The 21,908-nt window shown below is 40.1% G+C and overlaps 5 protein-coding genes and 1 long non-coding RNA gene across 6 annotated transcripts; 3 read left to right on the top strand and 3 right to left on the bottom strand.

The window, feature by feature from the left end:
• Positions 1–584: 584 nt before the first annotated feature.
• Positions 585–6,287, bottom strand: LOC103517933 (nucleoporin SEH1). Its single transcript, XM_026829851.1, is given in 9 exon segments — positions 585–771; positions 2,028–2,156; positions 2,467–2,475; positions 3,450–3,708; positions 4,496–4,604; positions 4,606–4,641; positions 4,643–4,666; positions 5,550–5,670; positions 5,970–6,287. Coding segments are annotated over 8 exon segments (864 nt in total). The 5' UTR covers positions 5,661–5,670; positions 5,970–6,287.
• Positions 2,061–2,583, bottom strand: LOC113471012. Its single transcript, XR_003393873.1, has 2 exons — positions 2,467–2,583; positions 2,061–2,156 (listed from the first exon to the last, which is right to left on the bottom strand). It is a non-coding gene; the product is annotated as an uncharacterized LOC113471012 (long non-coding RNA).
• An 8,136-nt stretch (positions 6,288–14,423) lies between the features above and the next one.
• LOC103517932 lies at positions 14,424–14,724 on the top strand. The gene has a single exon (XM_017447633.1). The coding sequence runs from the start codon at positions 14,518–14,520 to the stop codon at positions 14,707–14,709; it is 192 nt and encodes a 63-aa protein (XP_017303122.1). The 5' UTR covers positions 14,424–14,517; the 3' UTR covers positions 14,710–14,724.
• Positions 14,725–15,668: 944 nt separating this feature from the next.
• LOC113471011 lies at positions 15,669–16,481 on the top strand. The gene is made up of 2 exons (XM_026829849.1): positions 15,669–15,985; positions 16,477–16,481. The coding sequence occupies exons 1-2, from the start codon at positions 15,778–15,780 to the stop codon at positions 16,479–16,481; spliced, it is 213 nt and encodes a 70-aa protein (XP_026685650.1). The 5' UTR covers positions 15,669–15,777.
• Positions 16,482–16,974: 493 nt separating this feature from the next.
• Positions 16,975–17,255, bottom strand: LOC103517931 (ejaculatory bulb-specific protein 3-like). The gene has a single exon (XM_008482978.3). It carries the CDS (start codon positions 17,202–17,204, stop codon positions 17,001–17,003), a length of 204 nt encoding a protein of 67 aa, XP_008481200.1. The 5' UTR covers positions 17,205–17,255; the 3' UTR covers positions 16,975–17,000.
• Positions 17,256–18,825: 1,570 nt separating this feature from the next.
• LOC103517930 lies at positions 18,826–21,563 on the top strand. Its single transcript, XM_026829848.1, has 3 exons — positions 18,826–19,072; positions 19,504–19,596; positions 21,391–21,563. The coding sequence occupies exons 1-3, from the start codon at positions 18,988–18,990 to the stop codon at positions 21,561–21,563; spliced, it is 351 nt and encodes a 116-aa protein (XP_026685649.1). The 5' UTR covers positions 18,826–18,987.
• The last annotated feature ends 345 nt before the right edge of the window (positions 21,564–21,908 follow it).

The raw sequence follows: 21,908 nt of genomic DNA, 5'->3' as shown, positions 1-21,908 counted from the left end.
AGACCTTAGCAGTTACAGCTCCCTCTGTCAAACCTCACTTTTTTTTTATTTTTGAGAGATGAGAGTCAATTTATTATTTATTTTACTATTTTTTTTTTTTTTAAAAAAAGGCTCGTCCTGAACCGCAGTCAACCATTGCATCGTGAGAACTTGTGCTTGTTCCTTTTAAGCAGAGAGAACCCTTTGAAACTGCCAGCTAGCTAGGCTGGTTAGGGTTAGCTGTTCTCCTCCCTGTTTATAGTTCCACAGCCAGACGCTAGTCTACTCTCTCTGTTTAACGTCCCCTAGCTAGACAACTTTGGGTCACTAGGAACTAGGAAGCTATTCGCTGTGAAAATCCATTCATTTTCCCATTTTTGAAAATTAATTTTCTTCTTCTTCTTCTTCCTTCTTCTTCTTCCTCTTCTTCTTCACTCACAGTGAAAGAAAAATTTAGTGGTTGGGTGGAAGAGCTCCTCTAGGAGAACCCTGCCACTTAAAAGAAAGCCGTAAAAAAAAAAACTTTGAACTAAATCTTTCTGACTCTCCGCGACTTCATGTGAAGACTGAAGAAGTGATAATAGTGTGTTTCTACCTTTAGTGATTTATAGTACAGTGTTTTGTAAGATGGTAGCAGGGTTATACTTACACTTCCACAGTCGCACACAACCATCATCTCCGGAGGATGCTACTATAGTTCCTGTGATATTCCAGCTGACCCTCCAAACTGTACAATAGTGATCTTCGAAATTACCGATAGTTTCAATGTCGAATCGAGTTCCCATTACATCCCTGCGAAGAAAGGAAAATAAATTTAAAATAATAAAAATAAAATTATAATATTATATGTACATAGGCTGTACAGTGCAAGAGTCCTAAACAAAAGTGGACGCGGCACACAAGGCATCAGGAAGAGACCGCCTTAACATATACATGTAGAGTGTAGACACTTGGACAAGGGAGCGCGCAGCGCGACAGTATACACAACCCTGCGAAGCCCTGGGAGCGCGCAGCTCGACGGTATGCGCAACCCCGCGAAGTGCTCAGCCAGGTGGAGCCCCCCTCCCGAGCACGAAGTGTGAGTATTACACCTATAATAATATAACAAAATTTTGAAGACTAAACCATTCAGATTCAAGAGAAAATCAAAATTGATAAAAAATTGCACGGACTAAGAAATAATCAAATTTCAAGAAGCTGTCAAAATTCCGCGGAGTCGAAAGCATCCAAATTAAAAAAAAATCTGGTGTAAACATCACACGACTTTCCTTATCCTATTGAATGATGCTTATTTGGGTGTTCTTCTATTGTAACCTTTACAATATATCTAACCGTTTAGTCAGTATAGGTGATGAAAACCGCCAAAAAGCTGACAAAATGCCACCAAATGCAGCACCTATCCTAACCAAACGTTTCATGTTGCATCCCTGTCACTTTTGTGGACTATATACCAAATTTCAAGTCTCTAGCTCATACCGTTCCCGAGATATAATTGAATTACACCGAAATACCGCCAAGCGTTGCACCGATCTTAGAAAATCCCCATTTAGGTGCTGGGTCAACACGAGAACACCAGAAAGTAACCTGTTGAAATATTTGCAATCAAAAAATGAGTACAAATTTTTGTCAATGGTGGGATTTGAACCCGGGACCTTCTGCATGGCAAGCAAGTGTGTTACCACTGGACTAACCGTGCCCCCAAAGAAGAAGAATAATAGAAGAATTATTGGAACTAGAGCTGGATCATTCTTAGCTTAGAGGGTAAGTAGTAAGTAGTACATCTGCCTTTTAAGTGCTAGGTTGTGGGTTCGATTATACCCGGGTGGATTTTATGCTTCACAGATAAGGTTTATTTTAGGAACAGCTGGCTTTCTAATATCCTGTCTTCCTTCTCTCTTAGTTTTTGGGACAATAAGAACTTGTAGGTCCATTACAGTTCCCTTGACCAAACCTATCTTGGGAAAAAAAAAGTCTTGGATATTGAAAAAAATATGCCATACACTCTGCTTCACTCTGTTTTTAGCCCAAGTAAATCATATTAAAAGTACCTAGTTACCTTGATATTTTGATCACTGGAACATGTGGCCATCCGCAGTCCATAGTAATCATATGCGACATCGTGAATTAGATCCTTGTGTTCAGCATTAATACTGTGTGCCTCATACATGATTGAAATACTGAAATATTAACAAGAGTTAAACTAAGCTCCTTTTTGTGTTTAACCTAACCCTATAATAACACTGGTCATTGCTCATTTGTAAAAAGGTTCTTTTTGTGTTTAGGTACTTACCCATTTTTATTTTTACCTTTTTTTTATCCTATAATAACACTGGTCACTGCTCAATTGTGAAAGCTCCTTTTGGGTTTAACCTAACCCTATAATAACATTGGTCACTGCTCATTTGTGACTGTTACTTTTTGTAGCAATTTTTCATTGTTGTAGTTTTGGAACTACCTACTAACTAAATATCTTGCATAAGTACTTACCTGTTGAACCTGGAAAATTATCAACAAGTCTTATGTAGTGATTGTAGGGTTTTGACTAGAAGATAATCTTACTTTTTGTAAGTAAAATCAAAGGAGTTGTGAAGACCATACCAAAAGTTACGGAGAGTTGGTATCAGTTTCTTATGCTGGGTCCAGACTTGTGCAATGCAACGTGCAAAGCATTTGCATTGCACGTTGCACGTAAAATCAAATCTGACGAATGCGAACGTTTTTCATGTATCCGAGAATTTTTGTACCGATACTCAACTAGTAATGGCCTATAGTAGGTACATCATTTGCATTGCATTGCACGATGCTTTGCAAACACGTCCAAACTAGTGCAACGCACATCAAAGACATTCGCCAGAAAACCGCCAACCTCTCGGATACCCACAAACGTTTGCTGCAATGTTCAAAAAACTTTGCTGCAACTTTCTCAAACACGTCCAAACTAACGAATTTCATTGCATTGCACGTTGCTTTGCACGTTGCATTGCACAAGTCTGGACCCACCAATAGGTTTTTTTTTAATTATTATTATTTATTGTCTGAATCTAATTAATCGATCAAATCCGGATTCATTTTGACCAAAAAAAAAAAAAAAATCTTTTGAAAATCCCAATTCCGAATCGAGTGAATCCAAGGAATCTGGATTCACTCGGGGACTGAATTCGTTTGGTGCACAGTGGTAGAAGATGGGAATTCCAAAGAGAGAAGTAAAAATGTAAAATTTTAAAGGTCTGATAATTTTTTTTGGGTAGATACGACAATTTTACTGGGGGGTCTTCGTTTACACTTTTTTGATATCTATCATAGTTTTCTCTAAACAATTCGGACAGGCATACATGACCCACTCGTCCATATTTCTCTTTTATATATAGAGATATACATATTTTCACAATGGGACAGGATTAAGCAGAAAAGGCCCATTCATAAGGCAATTCTTCTCATGGTTCTTTTCTGCTGATTTTTGCCCAATTTACCTAGAAAACGAGTGATTCCACGTAAGACAGCTAGCCAGGGTAGGACAAGCCACCTCATGTTGCAAACACCACTGGGAGAGGTTCATAACATCCGGAGCCTCGTAAATTCTAACGAGTCCATCAGCCGCGCATGTGGCCAACACGAGACCAAGCTGTTTAGGTCCGAACTTAACATCGGTGACTGAAGTACGGGAATCGACCAGGTTAGAACGACGAGTCCACTGGTTGAGACATTTTTCGGATTGTAGAGGACTGGGACCTGAAGGAGAAGATGATGATTATTATGGATAATTTTTGTATGTTATCATTGTTTGTTTGTTCATTTGTTTGTATGTTTTTCCCCCCTTTTTCTTCTGCCAGCCTTATTAAGTAAATAAGTTCATTCAAGACTGCCATTGCGAGCTACTCAGAGTAATCTACTTACTAATTTGCACAATCCTACACACATACACAATCTAACACACAAACTAGTGGTTGGGTGTTAGATGTTTAATTCCCAGATTTTTTGAGAGAGAGAGACAGAGAGAGAGAGAGAGAGAGAGAGAGAGAGAGAGAGAGAGAGAGAGAGAGAGAGAGAGAGAGAGAGAGAGAGGAGAGAGAGAGAGAGAGAGAGAGAGAGAAGAGAGAGAGAGAGAGAGAGAGAACAGAGAGAGAGAGAGGACGAGGAGAGAGAGACGAGAGAGACAGAGAGACACCGAGAGACAGAGAGACGAGGAGGAGAGAGAGAGGAGAGAGAGAGAAGAGAGATTTAACTTTCCGTGTCCGGAAAAACCCAATGTCAATGTCAAATATTGTGCCAGTGTGCCAGTGCCAAATTAAAGAAAGAGAGAGAGAGAGAGAGTCGTGTGGTGTGCAAAGTTTGGATTGAAAATTACTCTGCGTGGAATGTTTCCTGTAAAATAATGAAGAAGTAGCTGTTTAAAACTTCTTGTCATTATTGTTCTCCTAGAATCTCTAGATGAAACATCAAAATTTTGGGGGGCTGGGCTGGGTTAAACTGACCTTTTTAAACAATATGTGCCTGAATCTGCCTGAAGTGTGTCTACATGGACTTACCTACTTCTTCCACACGACAGCCGTTCTAATCAAACGCAGCAATGTAGCGAGGACCTGACCAAACTCTGGATGAGCCCATGTTACTTTCCATACAGAGCCCACTGTGTGCTTTCCAATTTGCCGAGAGAAACCAACTTGCCGTTCTCATCCTGATCCCAAACCTGGATAAAAAAAGAATACTTGATTAAGAAAGATTTTTTTTTTCAATCTTTCACTTAGTTTTCACAATTTTCACTTAGTCAAATTTTCATTAGCAGGATTTTTACTTAGTGAGCTCTCCACCCAACCAGTTTTTGTCAGCTTAATAGCCGACAAGGAGAGAGAAAAACAAAGGAGGTAGAAAAATAAATTAAAACAGAAAAAAGTTTTTTTTTTTTTTTTTTTTTTTTTTTTTAAGATGAGTGTTTCACTGCCTTTTTTATTTTGTAGCAATGAAACAACTGCTACATTGGACAAATGTGGTCTGTGTTGTAGTATGCCCATCCCATAGTATGCCTCTCATCAGATGGGCGAGAAGAGGCACAATCTCCCCATTTAGGTGCTGGGTCAACACGAGAACACCAGAAAGTAACCTGTTGAAATATTTGCAATCAAAAAATGAGTACAAATTTTTGTCAATGGTGGGATTTGAACCCGGGACCTTCTGCATGGCAAGCAAGTGTGTTACCACTGGACTAACCGTGCCCCCAAAGAAGAAGAATAATAGAAGAATTATTGGAACTAGAGCTGGATCATTCTTAGCTTAGAGGGTAAGTAGTAAGTAGTACATCTGCCTTTTAAGTGCTAGGTTGTGGGTTCGATTATACCCGGGTGGATTTTATGCTTCACAGATAAGGTTTATTTTAGGAACAGCTGGCTTTCTAATATCCTGTCTTCCTTCTCTCTTAGTTTTTGGGACAATAAGAACTTGTAGGTCCATTACAGTTCCCTTGACCAAACCTATCTTGGGAAAAAAAAAGTCTTGGATATTGAAAAAAATATGCCATACACTCTGCTTCACTCTGTTTTTAGCCCAAGTAAATCATATTAAAAGTACCTAGTTACCTTGATATTTTGATCACTGGAACATGTGGCCATCCGCAGTCCATAGTAATCATATGCGACATCGTGAATTAGATCCTTGTGTTCAGCATTAATACTGTGTGCCTCATACATGATTGAAATACTGAAATATTAACAAGAGTTAAACTAAGCTCCTTTTTGTGTTTAACCTAACCCTATAATAACACTGGTCATTGCTCATTTGTAAAAAGGTTCTTTTTGTGTTTACTTACCCATTTTTACCTTTTTTTATTCTATAATAACACTGGTCACTGCTCAATTGTGAAAGCTCCTTTTGGGTTTAACCTAACCCTATAATAACATTGGTCACTGCTCATTTGTGACTGTTACTTTTTGTAGCAATTTTTCATTGTTGTAGTTTTGGAACTACCTACTAACTAAATATCTTGCATAAGTACTTACCTGTTGAACCTGGAAAATTATCAACAAGTCTTATGTAGTGATTGTAGGGTTTTGACTAGAAGATAATCTTACTTTTTGTAAGTAAAATCAAAGGAGTTGTGAAGACCATACCAAAAGTTACGGAGAGTTGGTCCAAATGAAAATAGGACTGTTGGAACAGAACCAAAGCAATTTTAGCACATAAAATAATAGGAAGAACAAAATACAAGATAAATAATATTTCTCAAAGGTTCTAGTAACTAAAATCAGCCTAGGAGCACAAAATCAGAGGAAAATTCGGAAAATCCTGTACAAAACTTCAAAATGACAAAATTTAATTTTTTCTGATTTCAAAAAATCCCGCCGTTGGTAAAAGTTTTCTTTTGTTTACATTTGAAAGATCTGTTCACACGATCATTCTTTTCGTTTCGATATATCGCTGATCGCTGTTGGCTGGCTTTTTTTTTTTTTTTTTTTTTTTTAATAGGTAAAAAGAAAAAAAATATCTACCTAGGTAGGTAATAGGTAAGTTTTGGAAGGGAATTTTACCACGGAGGTGCTGAGGTCCTACAGTCCCCAAATTGAATAGAAGGAGGCAGGATAGGAGTCATAGGAGAAAGCCAACCGTTCCGAGAATACAAACGAACATCATCCGTTCAAGATAAAATTAATCCACCCTGGGCGGGAATCGAACCCGCGGCCTAGCGCTTACAAGGCAGACGCCCTACCAACCAAGGCTGGCTCTCTAGGTTTGTAGAAGACCATCGTGCTAAACATAGGTAGGTAATTAGATGGCTAATTCGTCATCACCATGGCAATAAACATAGGTACCTAATGGAGGAGTTGCAATGAGGTAGTTTCAGTGTTTGAGATATTAGATTCGTTGGAAAGATGAAGAAAAATCATTAGACACGTATTTTTTAGTTTTTCTCTAAACCTTTCAGTTTCGGAGAACCCGGTACATCTCTTTGAACCCTCCCCCCCCCGCGACAAAACCCTCGATACGGCCCTGATTGGAAGGTAGGTAAATAGGCTAACACTTAGTGCTAAGTGGCATTCTAGAAAAAATAGAGAGAGGCAAATGAATTAATTAAAGAGATAGGCACCTACAGGTAAAATACCCAATAAATGGAAATAGTTAATATCCTCAAGGCTAAATGAAGAAGGAATCCCAATGAAAACATCATGTATCTAGAGGTGGTACCTCTAGTTCTGGAATCTAAGTAGGGACCTACCTAGATCCAGGTTGCATAAATTATACCTACAGGGTACCCCAAAAAAATCTGTTATGCCCGGTTTACACGCTCAAGTCATTTGCACAAACTGGCTTGTGCATGCCGATGTCGGTTTATTCGGTTTGCACAAATTTGCAAGCCTGCGTTCACACGTTACGATTCACTTGTGCGAACCGCGGTTTGCGCAAGAAAGTTTGTGCAAATGGCTTGAGCGTGTAAACGGGCCATTAGGTTACAGGAAAAGATAACCTGTAGGTAGGTACAGACTGTTGATACTTGAGAACGTATCTGACATTTGGTTTTGGCTTTGGCTACAAAAAAATTACGAGTGGATGCCCTTCGCATTCAACCTTTGCTATTTCTTTAGGTAGGGACTAAAGGGAGATTTCAAGCTGGTATCCTCCCTGTTTAAATTCCCCCAGCCCTAATCGAAGTCCCCCGACTCTAACCCATAGAACATCAGAAACCCATTTCTTTTATATACTTCTCTAGGAGAGCCAATCTGTCAAGTAGCAAGATAATGGACTAGCCAAGTGAAGACGTTGTTCTTTTTCTTATAATATACCTATACAATTTCTTTTAGTTAAACTTAAAGTCAATAATTTAATATGTTAATTTAATATGTTTTCTCAAATAAAATACCTACCGTTTTTAGAACCTTTGAAACATGTTTTTTTCCCCCGTATTTAGTAGTTACCTACAGAGTATTTATTTAAATTTTATCAGGTGGCCCGCCAGTTATAATGAAATGGAATTTTTGGCCCGCCTGTAAAATCAGATGGGCAGCCTTGCCATAGAACGACACAAAAACCCAGCACCTCCTACAAAAAGGGTACCTACAACCTGTGAGTGACCTGTCTAATTGGTCAACATTCAACAATCATTTGGTCAATTAGCTTTAATTTCCATTATTGGCCAACACACAAGTCTCGTTTCTTATTTTTATTGTAATAATTGCTAAAATTTTACACTTGGCTGGGAAATATTAGCAACAAATGAAATAGCTAGACACTAGAGATTAGGTATAAGTGTATAACTATATGTATAGGTACTTATCTAATTAGTAGGTAACTTATTAATGTTAAATATCTAGCTGTACCTATAATATCTATATAGGTAGCTATATCTATGTATACTATCATCAGGACCGGCAATAGGAATAAATAGATGATAGGCAGATAAGACTGTTACGCTGAACTAAAAAATCTGGTGTGAACATCATACGATCAAATTTCTTGACCCCGCCGGGAATCGAACCCGGGTCTCCCGCGTGCAAGGCGAGTGCAGTGACCACTACGCCATGGGAGCTGACCTTAAGATAGTTTTATTCTCCGTTCCCAAACTCACATTCATATTGTTTGTTTTCAGCTGCCATACCGTTAGCGCTGCGCGAGAATTGTCGCGCCTGTTCATCCAAACAAGTTGCCAATGCGCGCAAATTAGGCTCCTACATCTCCGAGCGATATCCCAGAGAGTGGAGACAGATCCAGGCCAAATATGCTGGCAAAAAATAACGAGTGCCGCTCTAAAAATAAAGAAAACAAGTATGAAAAGGAAGATTTCAACTGAAATAACCACTAACCAGCAATGCTGCCGAAACTATGTAGATTCTACGGGCCAGGACGACCTGGATTGCCAAGGCGCCTGTTCATCCAAACAAGTTGCCAATGCGCGCAAATTAGGCTCCTACATCTCCGAGCGATATCCCAGAGAGTGGAGACAGATCCAAGCCAAATATGCTGGCAAAAAATAATGAGTGCCGCTCTAAAAATAAAGAAAACGAGGATGAAAAGGAAGATTTCAACTGAAGCCAGGACGACCTGGATTGCCAAGAAAACCAAGGAAGGACATCCAGCCAAATTCCATCACCCCCTCGAAACCCCTAAATTTAGACATCGGTACTTGCTCAGAAGTCACGTCAATGGAAGCTACCAATACCAAAAGAATTGGCCAGTGACCAGTGTTATTATAGGGTTAGGTTAAACACGAAAAGGAGCTTTCACAAGTAGAGCAGTAATTAGTGTTATTATAGGGTTAGGTTTAAACACAAAAAGGAGATTTCTTTTTCATGGCTTCTGAATAGTTACCTGGACATCAACTTCACGCCAACACACCTACAACCTCCCGTCAGTATTGCTCCAAAAGATCAGATCACCTTCATTCAAAACCAGTGGTAATGATGCAAAAGTCACGTCCCGTGGAAAAGAACAGCTCCTTTTGTATTTAACCTAACCCTATAATAACACTAATCACTGCTCTAATTGTGAAAACTCCTTCTTGCATTTAACCTAACCCTAATAATAACCAGGGTCACTGCTCGTTTGTGCCAGTTCTTTTGGTAGCAATATTCCACGGACGTGACTTCTGCACAAGTACCAAACCAGTTGACGAGTTCCTGGAGCTATCAACCAAGGAAGTTGAGGAGAATGCTGAATTCTGATTGAAGGAACGTCGCAGCAGCAACAACACAACAACGACGATGACGATGACATCTCTGTATAACTGCCAAGGTTTTTAGTGACGGCGTTTTTACCCTTCATTTGGTGACGAGCTACCCGCCTCCTCACAGCGATCTCACCCAGTCTGAGTGGTGTAGTGAGACGAGAAATTTCTCATTTTTTTCTCGTCTCCTCTTGAAATTTACGAGACAAAACCTGGTAATCACGTGCATCACTAAGGCCAGCCACTCACTATCAGGTAGACCTGACGACAGGTACACCTGATCAGGTCTACCTGATAGTGAGTGTCTGGCTTAAGCCTGAGTAAATGACGTTAAATTCTCAGCACAACACGTTTTCCATGAAACAAAAACCAGAAAAACAAATCACTTAGTTAAGGAACCCTCACTGATAAGGCCAGCCACTCACTATCAGGTAGACCTGACGACAGGTACACCTGATCAGGTCCGCCTGATAGTGAGTGTCTGGCTTAAGCCTGAGTAAATGACGTTGAAGTCTCAGCACAACACGTTTTTCATGAAACGAAAACCAGAAAAACAAATCGCTTAGTTAAGATACCGTACCTTTAGACAAGACATTGGAAAATTGCGACCTTGCACTCTGACATGTGTACTGAGAAAATTCTTGGAATCAAGATGAAGATTCTAAGATTCTGCTAGTCACATGGGATAATATTTTTCCTATATTGACGTGACGCACTATTTAATACTTCGCTAATTGCCAATTAGGTGATAATAAAATACTTACCTAATGTTTGTTATTATTTTTCCTGAGATAATATCTAATAATTAATTATTTTTCCTGGATAAACTAGACTAAAAAAAGAACTGTTTTTCATGTTTCGTAGAAAAACAACACAACTGCCCAACATTATTTATTTTTTCAAAATAGGACGTGTATTTTAATTTGTTTAGAACTGTAATAATATTAACAATAATAAAATTATTACCTAATGTAAATTACCTACCTACCTTGGGAAAAATTCGGTACTCAAAATTCAGACAGTTTTTCACTGGTATCTACACTTTTCTATTTAATTTTATTTATTGAGTAATATTTATTTACTTGTGATTTATTTAGCAGTACAGAAAAAAAAAATGTAAAAAAATAAAAAAGAACAACACTCAACGACTTTTGGTACACTTTAAAAAATTCGACTAAACCGATTCCGGAGCGGATTATTTCGAACTTTTTAGCTTTTTACGACGATCCACTATCTCGATCTGGTAGGTAACTCCTTCTTGTAACTCCCTACTTTACTATCTTGTTCTTGTAAACTTGACGTAATTCCGAAACGTGAGTCCAAGAACGTACCTATAGGTAAATCCCCAACCGATTTCAGCTATTTTGTTATTCTTGGTTCTTGGTATTAAAAAATTAATAATAAATAAAAAATAAATAAATACCTAACTATGATGATAATAATTTGGTTTGAATATCGGTCAGTCGGCACAGGTGTCATTAGCGGAATCAGGATTCTGGAGCGTGGACAATATACAGGGTGGTACAAACCTCTTCTTTTTAAACTCTCCTTATTTTGAAGAGGTTTGATAGAGGGAACTGTAACTGCTAAGGTCTTTCAATTTTTCAATTCAATTATTTTTTACTTTCTATTATTGTTTAAATACATGATAGTATGTTAACAATGTTTTTATACATAAAATATAATTAATAGAAACACAAAATATATATTAAAATATGTCTTATCGTCCCGGAATCGAAGAAAGAAGGAAGACAGGATAGGAGGAAGCCAGCCGTTCCGAGAACCTTATCTGTATAGAATAAAGCGCGCCCCTTGCCGGAATCGGACTCGCGACCTAGCGCTTACAAGGCAGACGCGCTAACATCCAAGCAAACTAAACTGGCAGATTTTGTTGAAAACGCCATTTTAAGAAGCATCAATCAAAGCTGTACTCCTACAGCCTTTTGAGAATCTTATAGGTAAAGTCTGGTTGAAGTTGAAGTTCCAGTGAAAAAAGCCCAATGGACCACAGAAATTTATCGTGTGTTTTTCAAATATAGAAATTTATTTATTATTTATTCAATATTGTTAGCTCCCATGGCGTAGTGGTCACTGCGCTCGCCTTGCACGCGGGAGACCCGGGTTTAAAGAAATTTGTATCATGCAAATGATTGATCCCGTGACTGGAACCTCTTCTTTTTAAACTCTCCTTATTTTGAAGAGGTTTGATAGAGGGAACTGTAACTGCTAAGGTCTTTCAATTTTTCAATTCAATTTTTTTTTATTGTTTAAATACATGATAGTATGTTAACAATGTTTTTATGCATAAAATATAATTAATAGAAACACAAAATATATATTAAAATATGTCTTATCGTAGTTATCGTCCCGGAATCGAAGAAAGAAGGAAGACAGGATAGGGAGGAAGCCAGCCCTTGCGAGAACCTTATCTGTATAGGATAAAGCGCGCCCCTTGTCGGAATCGGACTCGCGACCTAACGCGTACAAGGCAGGCGCGCTAACATCCAAGCAAACTAAACTGGCAGATTTTGTTGAAAACGTCATTTTCAGAAGCATCAATGAAAGCTGTACTCCTACAGCCTTTTGAGAATCTTAAAGGTAAAGTCTGGTTGAAGTTCCAGTGAAAAAAGCCCAACTGACCACAGACATTTATCGTGTGTTTTTCAAAAATAGAAATTTATTTATTATTTATTTAATACACATTTAGCAATTAGTTTTTTTTTTTAAGATGAGTGTTCCACCGCCGTTTTTATTTCGTAGCAATGGAACAACTGCTACATTAGACGCTTGTGGCCTGTGTCGCTTGTGGCCTGTAGTTATCAGCCATTAATGGATTTAAAGAAATAAGGTTTACATGTGTTTCAGAAAGTTATTCCGTTTCAGTAATCTCATCAGGGTGGAAATAGAATCGGGACAAAAACAGAAAAAAACAATTTTATTTCAAAATCACAGTTCATATTGTGGTGATTCTGCGACCCCCTTAGAAATTTTATGGGCATCACTGGTTTACTAGACTTGGGTCATCCAGTATAGATCCTACCTATTATTATCTATTATGTTTTGGTTCTGGCTAGATACATAGGTACATAATTGAGTGACTAGTAGTAATAGTAATACTTAGTAGTAATTGAGTGACTATTTTATAACCTGCTTCGGTTTAGTATAATCTAGAATTCTAGAAGGTTTCCTAAGACATGGAAGCCTTTCACTGACACGGGCTGGAATTCCCTCTCCATCACAACATGTTTCGACTAGGTTTTTTAAGATCTGTTCTTTAAAGATGGGTATTTCACCGCCGTTTTTATTTCGTAGCAATGAAATAACTGCTACAATAGACGCATGTGGTCTGTGTCGTACCGTTCCCATCCCGTAGTATGCCTCTCATCAGATCGGCGAGAAGAGATACAATTCTTCCCATTTAGGTGCTGGGTCAACACGAGAACACCAGAAAGGAAGAAAGTATAACGGAGAACACCCGTTGAAATATTTGCAATCGAAAAACGAGTAAAATTTTTTTGTCGATGGTGGGATTCGAACCCAGGGTAATCGCATGCGCATGCTGTCGGCTTTATTACTTGAGGACCTGAGGAAAGAAATTGTGACAGGGTGCCACACGTTTAGGGTGAAAGAACTCTATTATTGGGTTACTTTCCCGATTTAGGCTGTTGGAAGGCTACGTATATTATAGTGTCGAGCTTCCCGATATAGAGTTCAATAGTATCAATATTAGAGTGCCGGAACCCTGTCACCCAATCAGGCTGCCGGAACCCTAGTTTTTCGATAAAGTAATATACGTTTATAGCTTAAAATTAACTAAACATGACCGAGTGATCGACTACTGGTGTAAAGTCGACTACTGGTACATTCACCCTAGGTTATTTAGAACACCTGGGAACAGACCTTAACAGTGAGGTGCACGAGCGTCAAGACTGTCAAGAGTTTGTGTTTCTGGAAATGAAAGGTCAAATGACAGAATCACTCTGTATATTTATGAGGTGATTATAATTATATTGAACAGATAGTTAGCGATGGATCATTACACGCAACCATGACGCAATTCACCCAGTATATTACAGGGTGTAACAAATCGAGCATATGCATTTAAGTATTTGGGTAAAATTTTGGATGGATGGTCGATTCCTACGTAAAATGTTTATCTGAAATCTCAAAATTTGTATTCTTCAATTTACCAATAGGTACCTATTTTTGTAGGTATTTTATAAATCGATCTAGGTATTTCGAGATCTAAATGTCGCGTCACGTCGAAGTAAAGTTCATGTCTTCATTTTTTGTAGCTCTTTTAACTACTAGAAAGTGGGGAGTCAGATTCCTTTGTGAAACATGCCACTGGTACCTTCAACAATGTAAAACCACTGGCTACTATTTTCAGTTAAGGCACTAGGTTTGTAAGCAATTGTCCTGCAGGTCTGCCTTGTAAGCAATTGTCCTGCAGGTCTGCTTTGTAAGCAATTGTCCTGCAGGTCTGCCTTGTAACTACTAAGTCGTTCTATTCGGGCGGATTTTATCCTGAACGGATAAGGTTCACTCTCGTAAGGCCTGTTTTCCTTATCTCTTCGCTTTCGAGACGATAAAACCTTAGCGGTTAAGGTTTGTCCACACATAGTCAACGGCTCAATCGACCATCGACTGTGTCTGGACGCACCTTTGTTACCTTAACAACTCTGTTCAGCCCATTATAAATAAAAAAATTGACTTGACTTGTTAATATGTTAGCTTAACAGGCCTTCTAAGGGCTAAACAAAAAATATCAATGAAATCCACTGTACATCTTTCTTCTCTCCGCAGAAACTATCCCAGACGCTCTAGCAGGAGGCTGTTCCAAATGTACCGAAAAGCAGAAAGCTGCCACAGAAAAAGTCATCAACCATGTTATGAGTAAGAGAAAACCAGATTGGGAGAGACTCAGCAAGAAGTATGATCCGAATGGTTTCTATGAGACCAAGTACAAGGCACTGCTGGAGAAGGCTAAGCAGCCTGCTGCACCCGCTGTCGCCACTGTGACCAAAGAAGGTGAGTCGGTATTTGAGTTAGGTATGTGTACCTATTACTTTTTTAGGGTTTGACAACTCTCTGGTATAACTGAATTCTGTAGGTATAAAGGTGGCGTTCCGATCCTAGCTGCCGGGTCGCGCGACCAAGCTGTGCGACCGCTGCCTACTGCTTTCTTAACTAAAACTTCAAAACAGCTACGTTCTCTGTGGCTTATAATATCTCTGAGTAGCGCTGTCAAATTTTGACTTGGTGGGGCGGAGCGCTTCCGCGCTCCTTAATTCCTTTAGCAAGGGAAGTTTCAAGCTGGTATCCTTCCTGTAGTCCCCCAGCCAGACTATAGAGGACTAACAATAGGTGACCGGAGTTTGGTATTTGACAGTGATACAAAGACTAAAACAACAGTGAGAGGACTAAGGAAACCAGAGAGGAGTTTGGTATTTGACAGTGATACAAAGACTAAAACAACAGTGAGAGGACTAAGGAAACCAGAGATACCAGCCAAGGAACTAAGAAAACTGCAGAAGTGACTTCAGTTCAAGTTGTACAACGACTAGAACAGTGAAAGAACTGAGAGAAAAATCCCAGAGAAAGGAACTCTCCCTTGTGAAGAAGAAACGAAAAGTTGCCCAACTAATTAAAGCGAAAAGACATCAAAAGTTACGAACTTTGTCCAACTTTCTTCGTAGTCTACGGGTCTGTAACCTACGACAAACTAAGAAGGACCTCCAATTAAGGGGCTACTCCAGTTTACATCCCAGGTAAAATTTTGACTGAAAAGGTCCTTTACATCCAAGACAATTGCTTACAAGGAAGTGCGTCGCTGCGCGGGTTCGATTCCCGCCAAAGGGCGAGCTTTATCCCAAACAGATATGTTTTCATCCTGGAAAGGCTGATGGCTTTCTCCTATCCTGTCCTTTTAACTTCAATTTCGGGGAGACACGACCTTCGCTATTAGTTGTTATTACTCCTCCTTAGCTCTTCTATCAAACCTAATATGCAATTATTTTTTAAATTACATCCAATTCAAATATCAACACAAACCATCCAATTCTTTCATCCTCCAACCAAGCAAACCATCTAAGAATTTCGGACGAATAATTCTGGGGCCAATCCAGCCCAAATATCAAACGAATCTCAATATGAATCCCATCCTCACGCTATTGGCCACTCTAACGGCCTTCGGCCTCTTCCTCGGCCAATTGAACCTCTGTGCGGCCTTCCCCCAGAGGAGCGCATTTGGAAATGAGGATGTCAACAAGTACTTGGCCAATCCGCAGTATGTGGAACAGCAGATCGATTGCGTCCTGGACAGGGGCAATTGCGACCCCATTGGACGCAACTTGAAGGGTGAGTGTGAATTGCATGTTTTTTTTTTCGTAACAGCAGATCGATTGCGTCCTGGACAGGGGCAATTGCGACCCCATTGGACGCAACTTGAAGGGTGAGTGTGAATTGCATGTTTTTTTCGAGTTTTATGACTAGAAGGCGGATTATATGCACGAAAAAATAGCCTAATTTCTACCTATAAGTAGCTACCTAGTTTACTTAAGATAGTTTTGTAAATGTAAATGTAAATGCAATTTCTTTGTGTTATTATGCCACAACTTTGGTGCTCACTACAGCATTGTAGGATTTTTCCCAATACTATCTCAATAATCCTAACAACCAATATTTACCTACCATGCTGGCACCGGTCGCTATGCGCATTTACATGTCATAGCTATTACTCATTTTCCTCACGACGACAATTGCTTACAAGGAAGTGCGTCGCTGCGCGGGTTCGATTCCCGCCAAAGGGCGAGCTTTATCCCAAACAGATATGTTTTCATCCAGGAAAGGCTGATGGCTTTCTCCTATCCTGTCCTCCTTTTAACTTTAATTTCGGGACGATACGATCTTCGTTATTAGTTGTTATCACTCCTCCTTAGCTCCTCTATCAAACCTAATATGCAATTATTTTTTAAGTCCAGCTCTTAATATTTCTTCAGTTTCTTCGCTTACTCTTCAGTTCTATTTCTTCAACTCTTTACTTATACTTCACTTTCTTCGCTTACTCTTCAGTTCTATTTCTTCAGCTCTTTACTTATACTTCGTTTCTTCGCTTACTCTTCAGTTCTATTTCTTCAGCTCTTTACTTATACTTCAGTTTCTTCACTTACTCTTCAGTTCTATTTCTTCAGCTCTTTACTTATACTTCGTTTCTTCGCTTACTCTTCAGTTCTATTTCTTCAGCTCTTTACTTATACTTCAGTTTCTTCACTTACTCTTCAGTTCTATTTCTTCAGCTCTTTACTTTATACTTCCGTTTCTTCGCTTACTCTTCAGTTCTATTTCTTCAGCTCTTTACTTATACTTAGTTTCTTCACTTACTCTTCAGTTCTCGTCCCTCATTAGTGCAAGAGCCCTCGTCCATGAGACATTTGATATAATTGGTCAATATCCTCTCATTGTTCAGCACCTTGTCCACATCAAAGTTATCAAACTTATTAGTGTAAACACTTTCCGCTGGAGCGCTAGTCACTATGGCAACGTAGGAGAGAAGGGCTAGGGCGATTGCAGCGCGCATCGTGGTGAGCCTGTGAACGTAATTAGAATTTGACGCTTGCAACTAACTGTAGGCACTTGGGGAGAAAGAAAATTTGGGACAGTTGCCTTAAAGGGTTAAAAGAAAAAGAAAATACTTATATTCCTATTATAAAGTTGGGTTGCTTTTAAGGATGTACATGAAACTTGGTAAAACAATTAAAATGAAAAAGGAAAAAAAGTCAAAAAGCTGGGAAAATGAGGGATTCCGGAACTTTTCTTTTTCTTCCACGACTTCTAGATCCCGAGATAAATCCATTTAAAAATACCGGTACATCTTGAACTCTGACGTCACGGCATACGCTCCCATACGCGATGACGTCACATCAAATGTCCCGAGCAAAGCTCCCTCGCAGGCAACACATTAATCTGTTTGTGCGCAAGCATTTCTGCGCAATTCATGTTTGTGCTCGTACGTTTCTGCGCATCTCCTGAAGTCTGACGTCAGAGTTCAGGACTCGGACGGAAAATGAAAATTGAATTTTCGACCTTTTACAGTTATTTTTTTGGCGTTTTGACCTCAGATTTGGATTTTTCCCAACTTTTTACATAGGAATCGACCATTTATTAATAATTTTTATCCATTTGCAACTGCTCCATTGATGGAAGATTCTCTACCATTGCACATGTGACATGTTTGGCAACAATGCCTATTTTTTTGCTGTCACATTGATCTGGACACACTATAATAGTCACCCATCCGTACCCCGATCACCTGCCTTGTTGCTTAACTTCAGTGATCTATTTAGAGCTAGTGTATTCAATGTGCTATCGCCGGTGGTTGAACCCAAAGTGTGACATCATATCAAGATCAAGGCATAACAACAAGAACCGAAGATGAGAGTCCATAGAATACCAGCTGCTTGTCCTAATACTAGCGGCGATAAAGCAAACATTCCTCATGCATCACTGAAGTCAAGTAACGTTGCGCTTGGTTAGTACCCGCATGGGTGACCATCTGGGCAAATCACATGCTGCTGGCTTACCCTGGCCCCCCCTCAGGCTGGGTGAAGTTAAGTTGAGGAGATCTGTAGGTGAGTAAAACCCAGTTACCAGAAGCCCTATTTGTTAAAAGTGACGTTGGAGCGCCTACTTCAAGTCCTTGTCATAATTTGCAGGTATGTCACAGAATACATCAGAGACTCACTGTCGTCTGGACCTATCCAATGGTTTGATAGACATGACATTTACACCTGATCAGTTCCACCTGTTCTGATAGTCAGTGTGCTCATCGGGTATCAGGGAGACCTCACACATGGACCTTTTCAGCCGTACCTGTCAGGTCTACCTGATAGTGAGTGTGCTCATCGGATATCAGGGAGACCTCACACATGGACCTTTTCAGCCGTACCTGTCAGGTCTACCTGATAGTGAGTGACTGGCCTTAGGTACCTTCTGGTACTAACAGTAATTTTGTTCTATTTGCAGGGATGTCACAGAACGCATCAGAGAAACACTATCGCCAGGACCTATCCACGATGGTTTGATAGACCTTACATTTACACCTGATCAATTCCACCTGTCAGGTCTACCTGATAGTGAGTGACTGGACTTAGGAACCTTCTGTTACTAACAGTCATATTGTCCTATTTGCAGGGATGTCACAGAACGCATCAGAGAAACACTATCGCCAGGACCTATCCACGATGGTTTGATAGACCTTACATTTACACCTGATCAATTCCACCTGTCAGGTCTACCTGATGGTGAGTGGCTGACCTTAGGAACCTTCTGGTACTAACAGTCATATTGTCCTATTTGCAGGGATGTCACAGAATGCGTCAGAGAATCACTATCGTCTGGACTTATCCAATGGTTTGATCATACAGAATGTCACACCGAATGATGCAGGTACATAATCGATACCCGGGTATGACAAAAAAATATTTTACTTTAGCCTCTGCGCTGGCTGATTGATCAGACTTATATTGCAATCTCTTCAGTAGCGAATTTTTTATGGACAAAGAAAGTAAAAAGGTCAACTTCTAAGAAGAAGAAAAAAAACCCTGTAGTACATACATACATACGTACAGACCATGGGCTAAAAATCACTTTTTTGACATCAGGGGATCCCAAAACGGATATTTCCAACCATTTCCCGATTTTGGAAATTTGGACCGATTGCAATACTTTCATTACTATAGTATAGCTCGCTATACTGTAGGAATAGAAAGTAAAAAAGCTATTACCTACCTACGGATTTTACATTCAATTTCTTCTCGTTATCATACTCCAGGAATTTACTACTGTCATGGCCCCTATTATTTCTGATTATATTCCAGGGATTTACTTCTGTCACGGTCCTTATGAGGATGAGTACAACAAATACAACTATCTACTTGATGTAGTCATCAAACCCAAAACCACGGTCATCGGTAAGTTAGACAAGTATCAAGACCTGCAGGACAATTGCTTACAAGGCAGACCTGCAGGACAATTGCTTACAAGGCAGACCTGCAGGACAATTGCTTACAAGGCAGACTTGCAGGACAATTGCTTACAAGGCAGACTTGCAGGACAATTGCTTACAAAGCAGACCTGCAGGACAATTGCTTACAAGACAGACCTGCAGGACAATTGCTTACAAGGCAGACCTGCAGGACAATTGCTTACAAAGCAGACCTGCAGGACAATTGCTTACAAGGCAGACCTGCAGGACAATTGCTTACAAGGCAGACCTGCAGGACAATTGCTTACAAGGCAGACCTGCAGGACAATTGCTTACAAAGCAGACCTGCAGGACAATTGCTTACAAGGCAGACCTGCAGGACAATTGCTTACAAGACAGACCAACACTCATTTTTAAAAAAAAAAAAAAAAAAAAAAAAAAATCAAACAAGATTGGCAGACTACAGACACTAATGAAGAAGACTGGTCAGTGCAATCAGACCTTTGCGGTCTGTCAGACCTTCGGAAGGTGTGGAAAAGCTTTCAGACTTGGGTCTCTCAGACTTGTGTGGCTGACAAGCTGGCATAAGTAAGTAATAAGAAACAAGAAAGTAGGTACTACCTATAAGCTGAAGCCGACACTAATATACTAGTATTTCAATTTCAATACTAGGTAGGTATTCTAGCTATCCTAAAAAGCATAGACCGAATGACAATTGCTTACAAGGCAGACCTGCAGGACAATTGCTTACAAAGCAGACCTGCAGGACAATTGCTTACAAGGCAGACCTGCAGGACACCATCATAGGTATTTATTATCGCTCGTCTCTTCGACTTGTAATGCCGCCACTGGTCGCTACTCGATTGAAGTAGCTACTCAATTGTCCTTACGAGGCTGAGTGCACGCCGAACTCCAAGCACAGAGCCGAAAAAAACCTTGGCTCCGCCGGGAATCGAACCCGGACCTCCTGCGGGCAAGCCTAGTGTGATACCCACTCGGCCACGGAGGTTGCCATTAAGTTAGACAAGTAAGCACGGAGGTTACGGGTTCGACTCCAAGCGATGGATTAATCTGTACAGACGGGGTCGTGCACCCCAAACTCCAAGCACAGAGCCGAAAAAAACCTCGGCTCCGCCGGGAATCGAACCCGGACCTCCTGCGTGCAAGCCTAGTGTGGTACCCACTCGGCCACGGAGGTTGCCATTAAGTTAGACAAGTAAGCATGAAGGTTACGGGTTCGACACCAACTGATGGATTATTCTGTTTAGACGGGGTCAGCGTTTTTCGTCAGCCTTTTGATCGGCCCTCTAGGGTGATTGCTTTGGGCTGACATTTGGTTTTGGATACAAAAATTTTACTAGCCAGCCTACGAGTAGTTAGCTTAGTTGGTAGCGCGTCTGCCTTGTAAGCGCTAGGCCGCGGGTTCGATTCCCGCCCGCGGCGGATTTTATCATGATGGGATAATGTTCGTTCTCGGAACGGCTGGCTTTCTCCTATCCTGTCTTCCTTCTCTCTTCGATTTCGGGACGATAAGACCAAGCAGTTACAGTTCCCTCTGTCAAACCTCTTAAAAAATAATAATACCTAATAATAATAATAATAATAATAATAAAATTACTAGTGCTGGATGCCCTTCGCACTCAACCTTTGCTATTTCTTTAGCAAGGGAAACTTCAAGCTGTTATCCTCCCTGTATAAAGTCTCCCAGCCAAACTATAGCAAAACTCCAACTAAGGTGGCGTATTAACACCTGGGGCATTCTCTTCCATCCAACCTCCAGGTCAATCAGATGAGGACCTAGACCGTTTCGTCTCCACCTACCTCTCCTCTCCCAACACCAACTTTTCCTCCTCCCCCCTCCCTGATTTCGACCGCCTCCGCTCCATATTTGGCGTCCAATTGACCGCCCTGACCGCCTGGGATCATTGGACACCTTGCGACCCTTGTGAGTAATTACGTAATTTGTACAGTAGAACCTCGATTATTTTAACCACCATTATTTCAACTCTCTATTATTTCAACCCCAAAATCAATTCAAAATAGGGTATTTATTAATCATTTTGTTCTTTTGTCATCTAAATTTGACCCTTTTTCATTGTTTTATACGGAACTAGCTGAATTCCGTCTCTTCGCTCCGGAATCCCGCTAGTTCATCCCGAGGCATGGCCAAACTTGTAGAAAATAATAAAAAATACGGTCACGCTGCGCGCCCCTTTATACTATACATATGGTAACAAAGAAATACAGAAATACAATGATCTTTTTCTCTAGTTTCTGATGAACTTAACCCCATATAAT

The sequence above is a fragment of the Diaphorina citri genome, unplaced genomic scaffold, assembly GCF_000475195.1.
Source record: "Diaphorina citri unplaced genomic scaffold, Diaci psyllid genome assembly version 1.1 scaffold2009, whole genome shotgun sequence".
Classification (NCBI taxonomy): domain Eukaryota; kingdom Metazoa; phylum Arthropoda; class Insecta; order Hemiptera; family Psyllidae; genus Diaphorina; species Diaphorina citri.
Note: the sequence above shows the minus strand (reverse complement) of the source record. Positions and strands in the feature narration are given on the sequence as shown.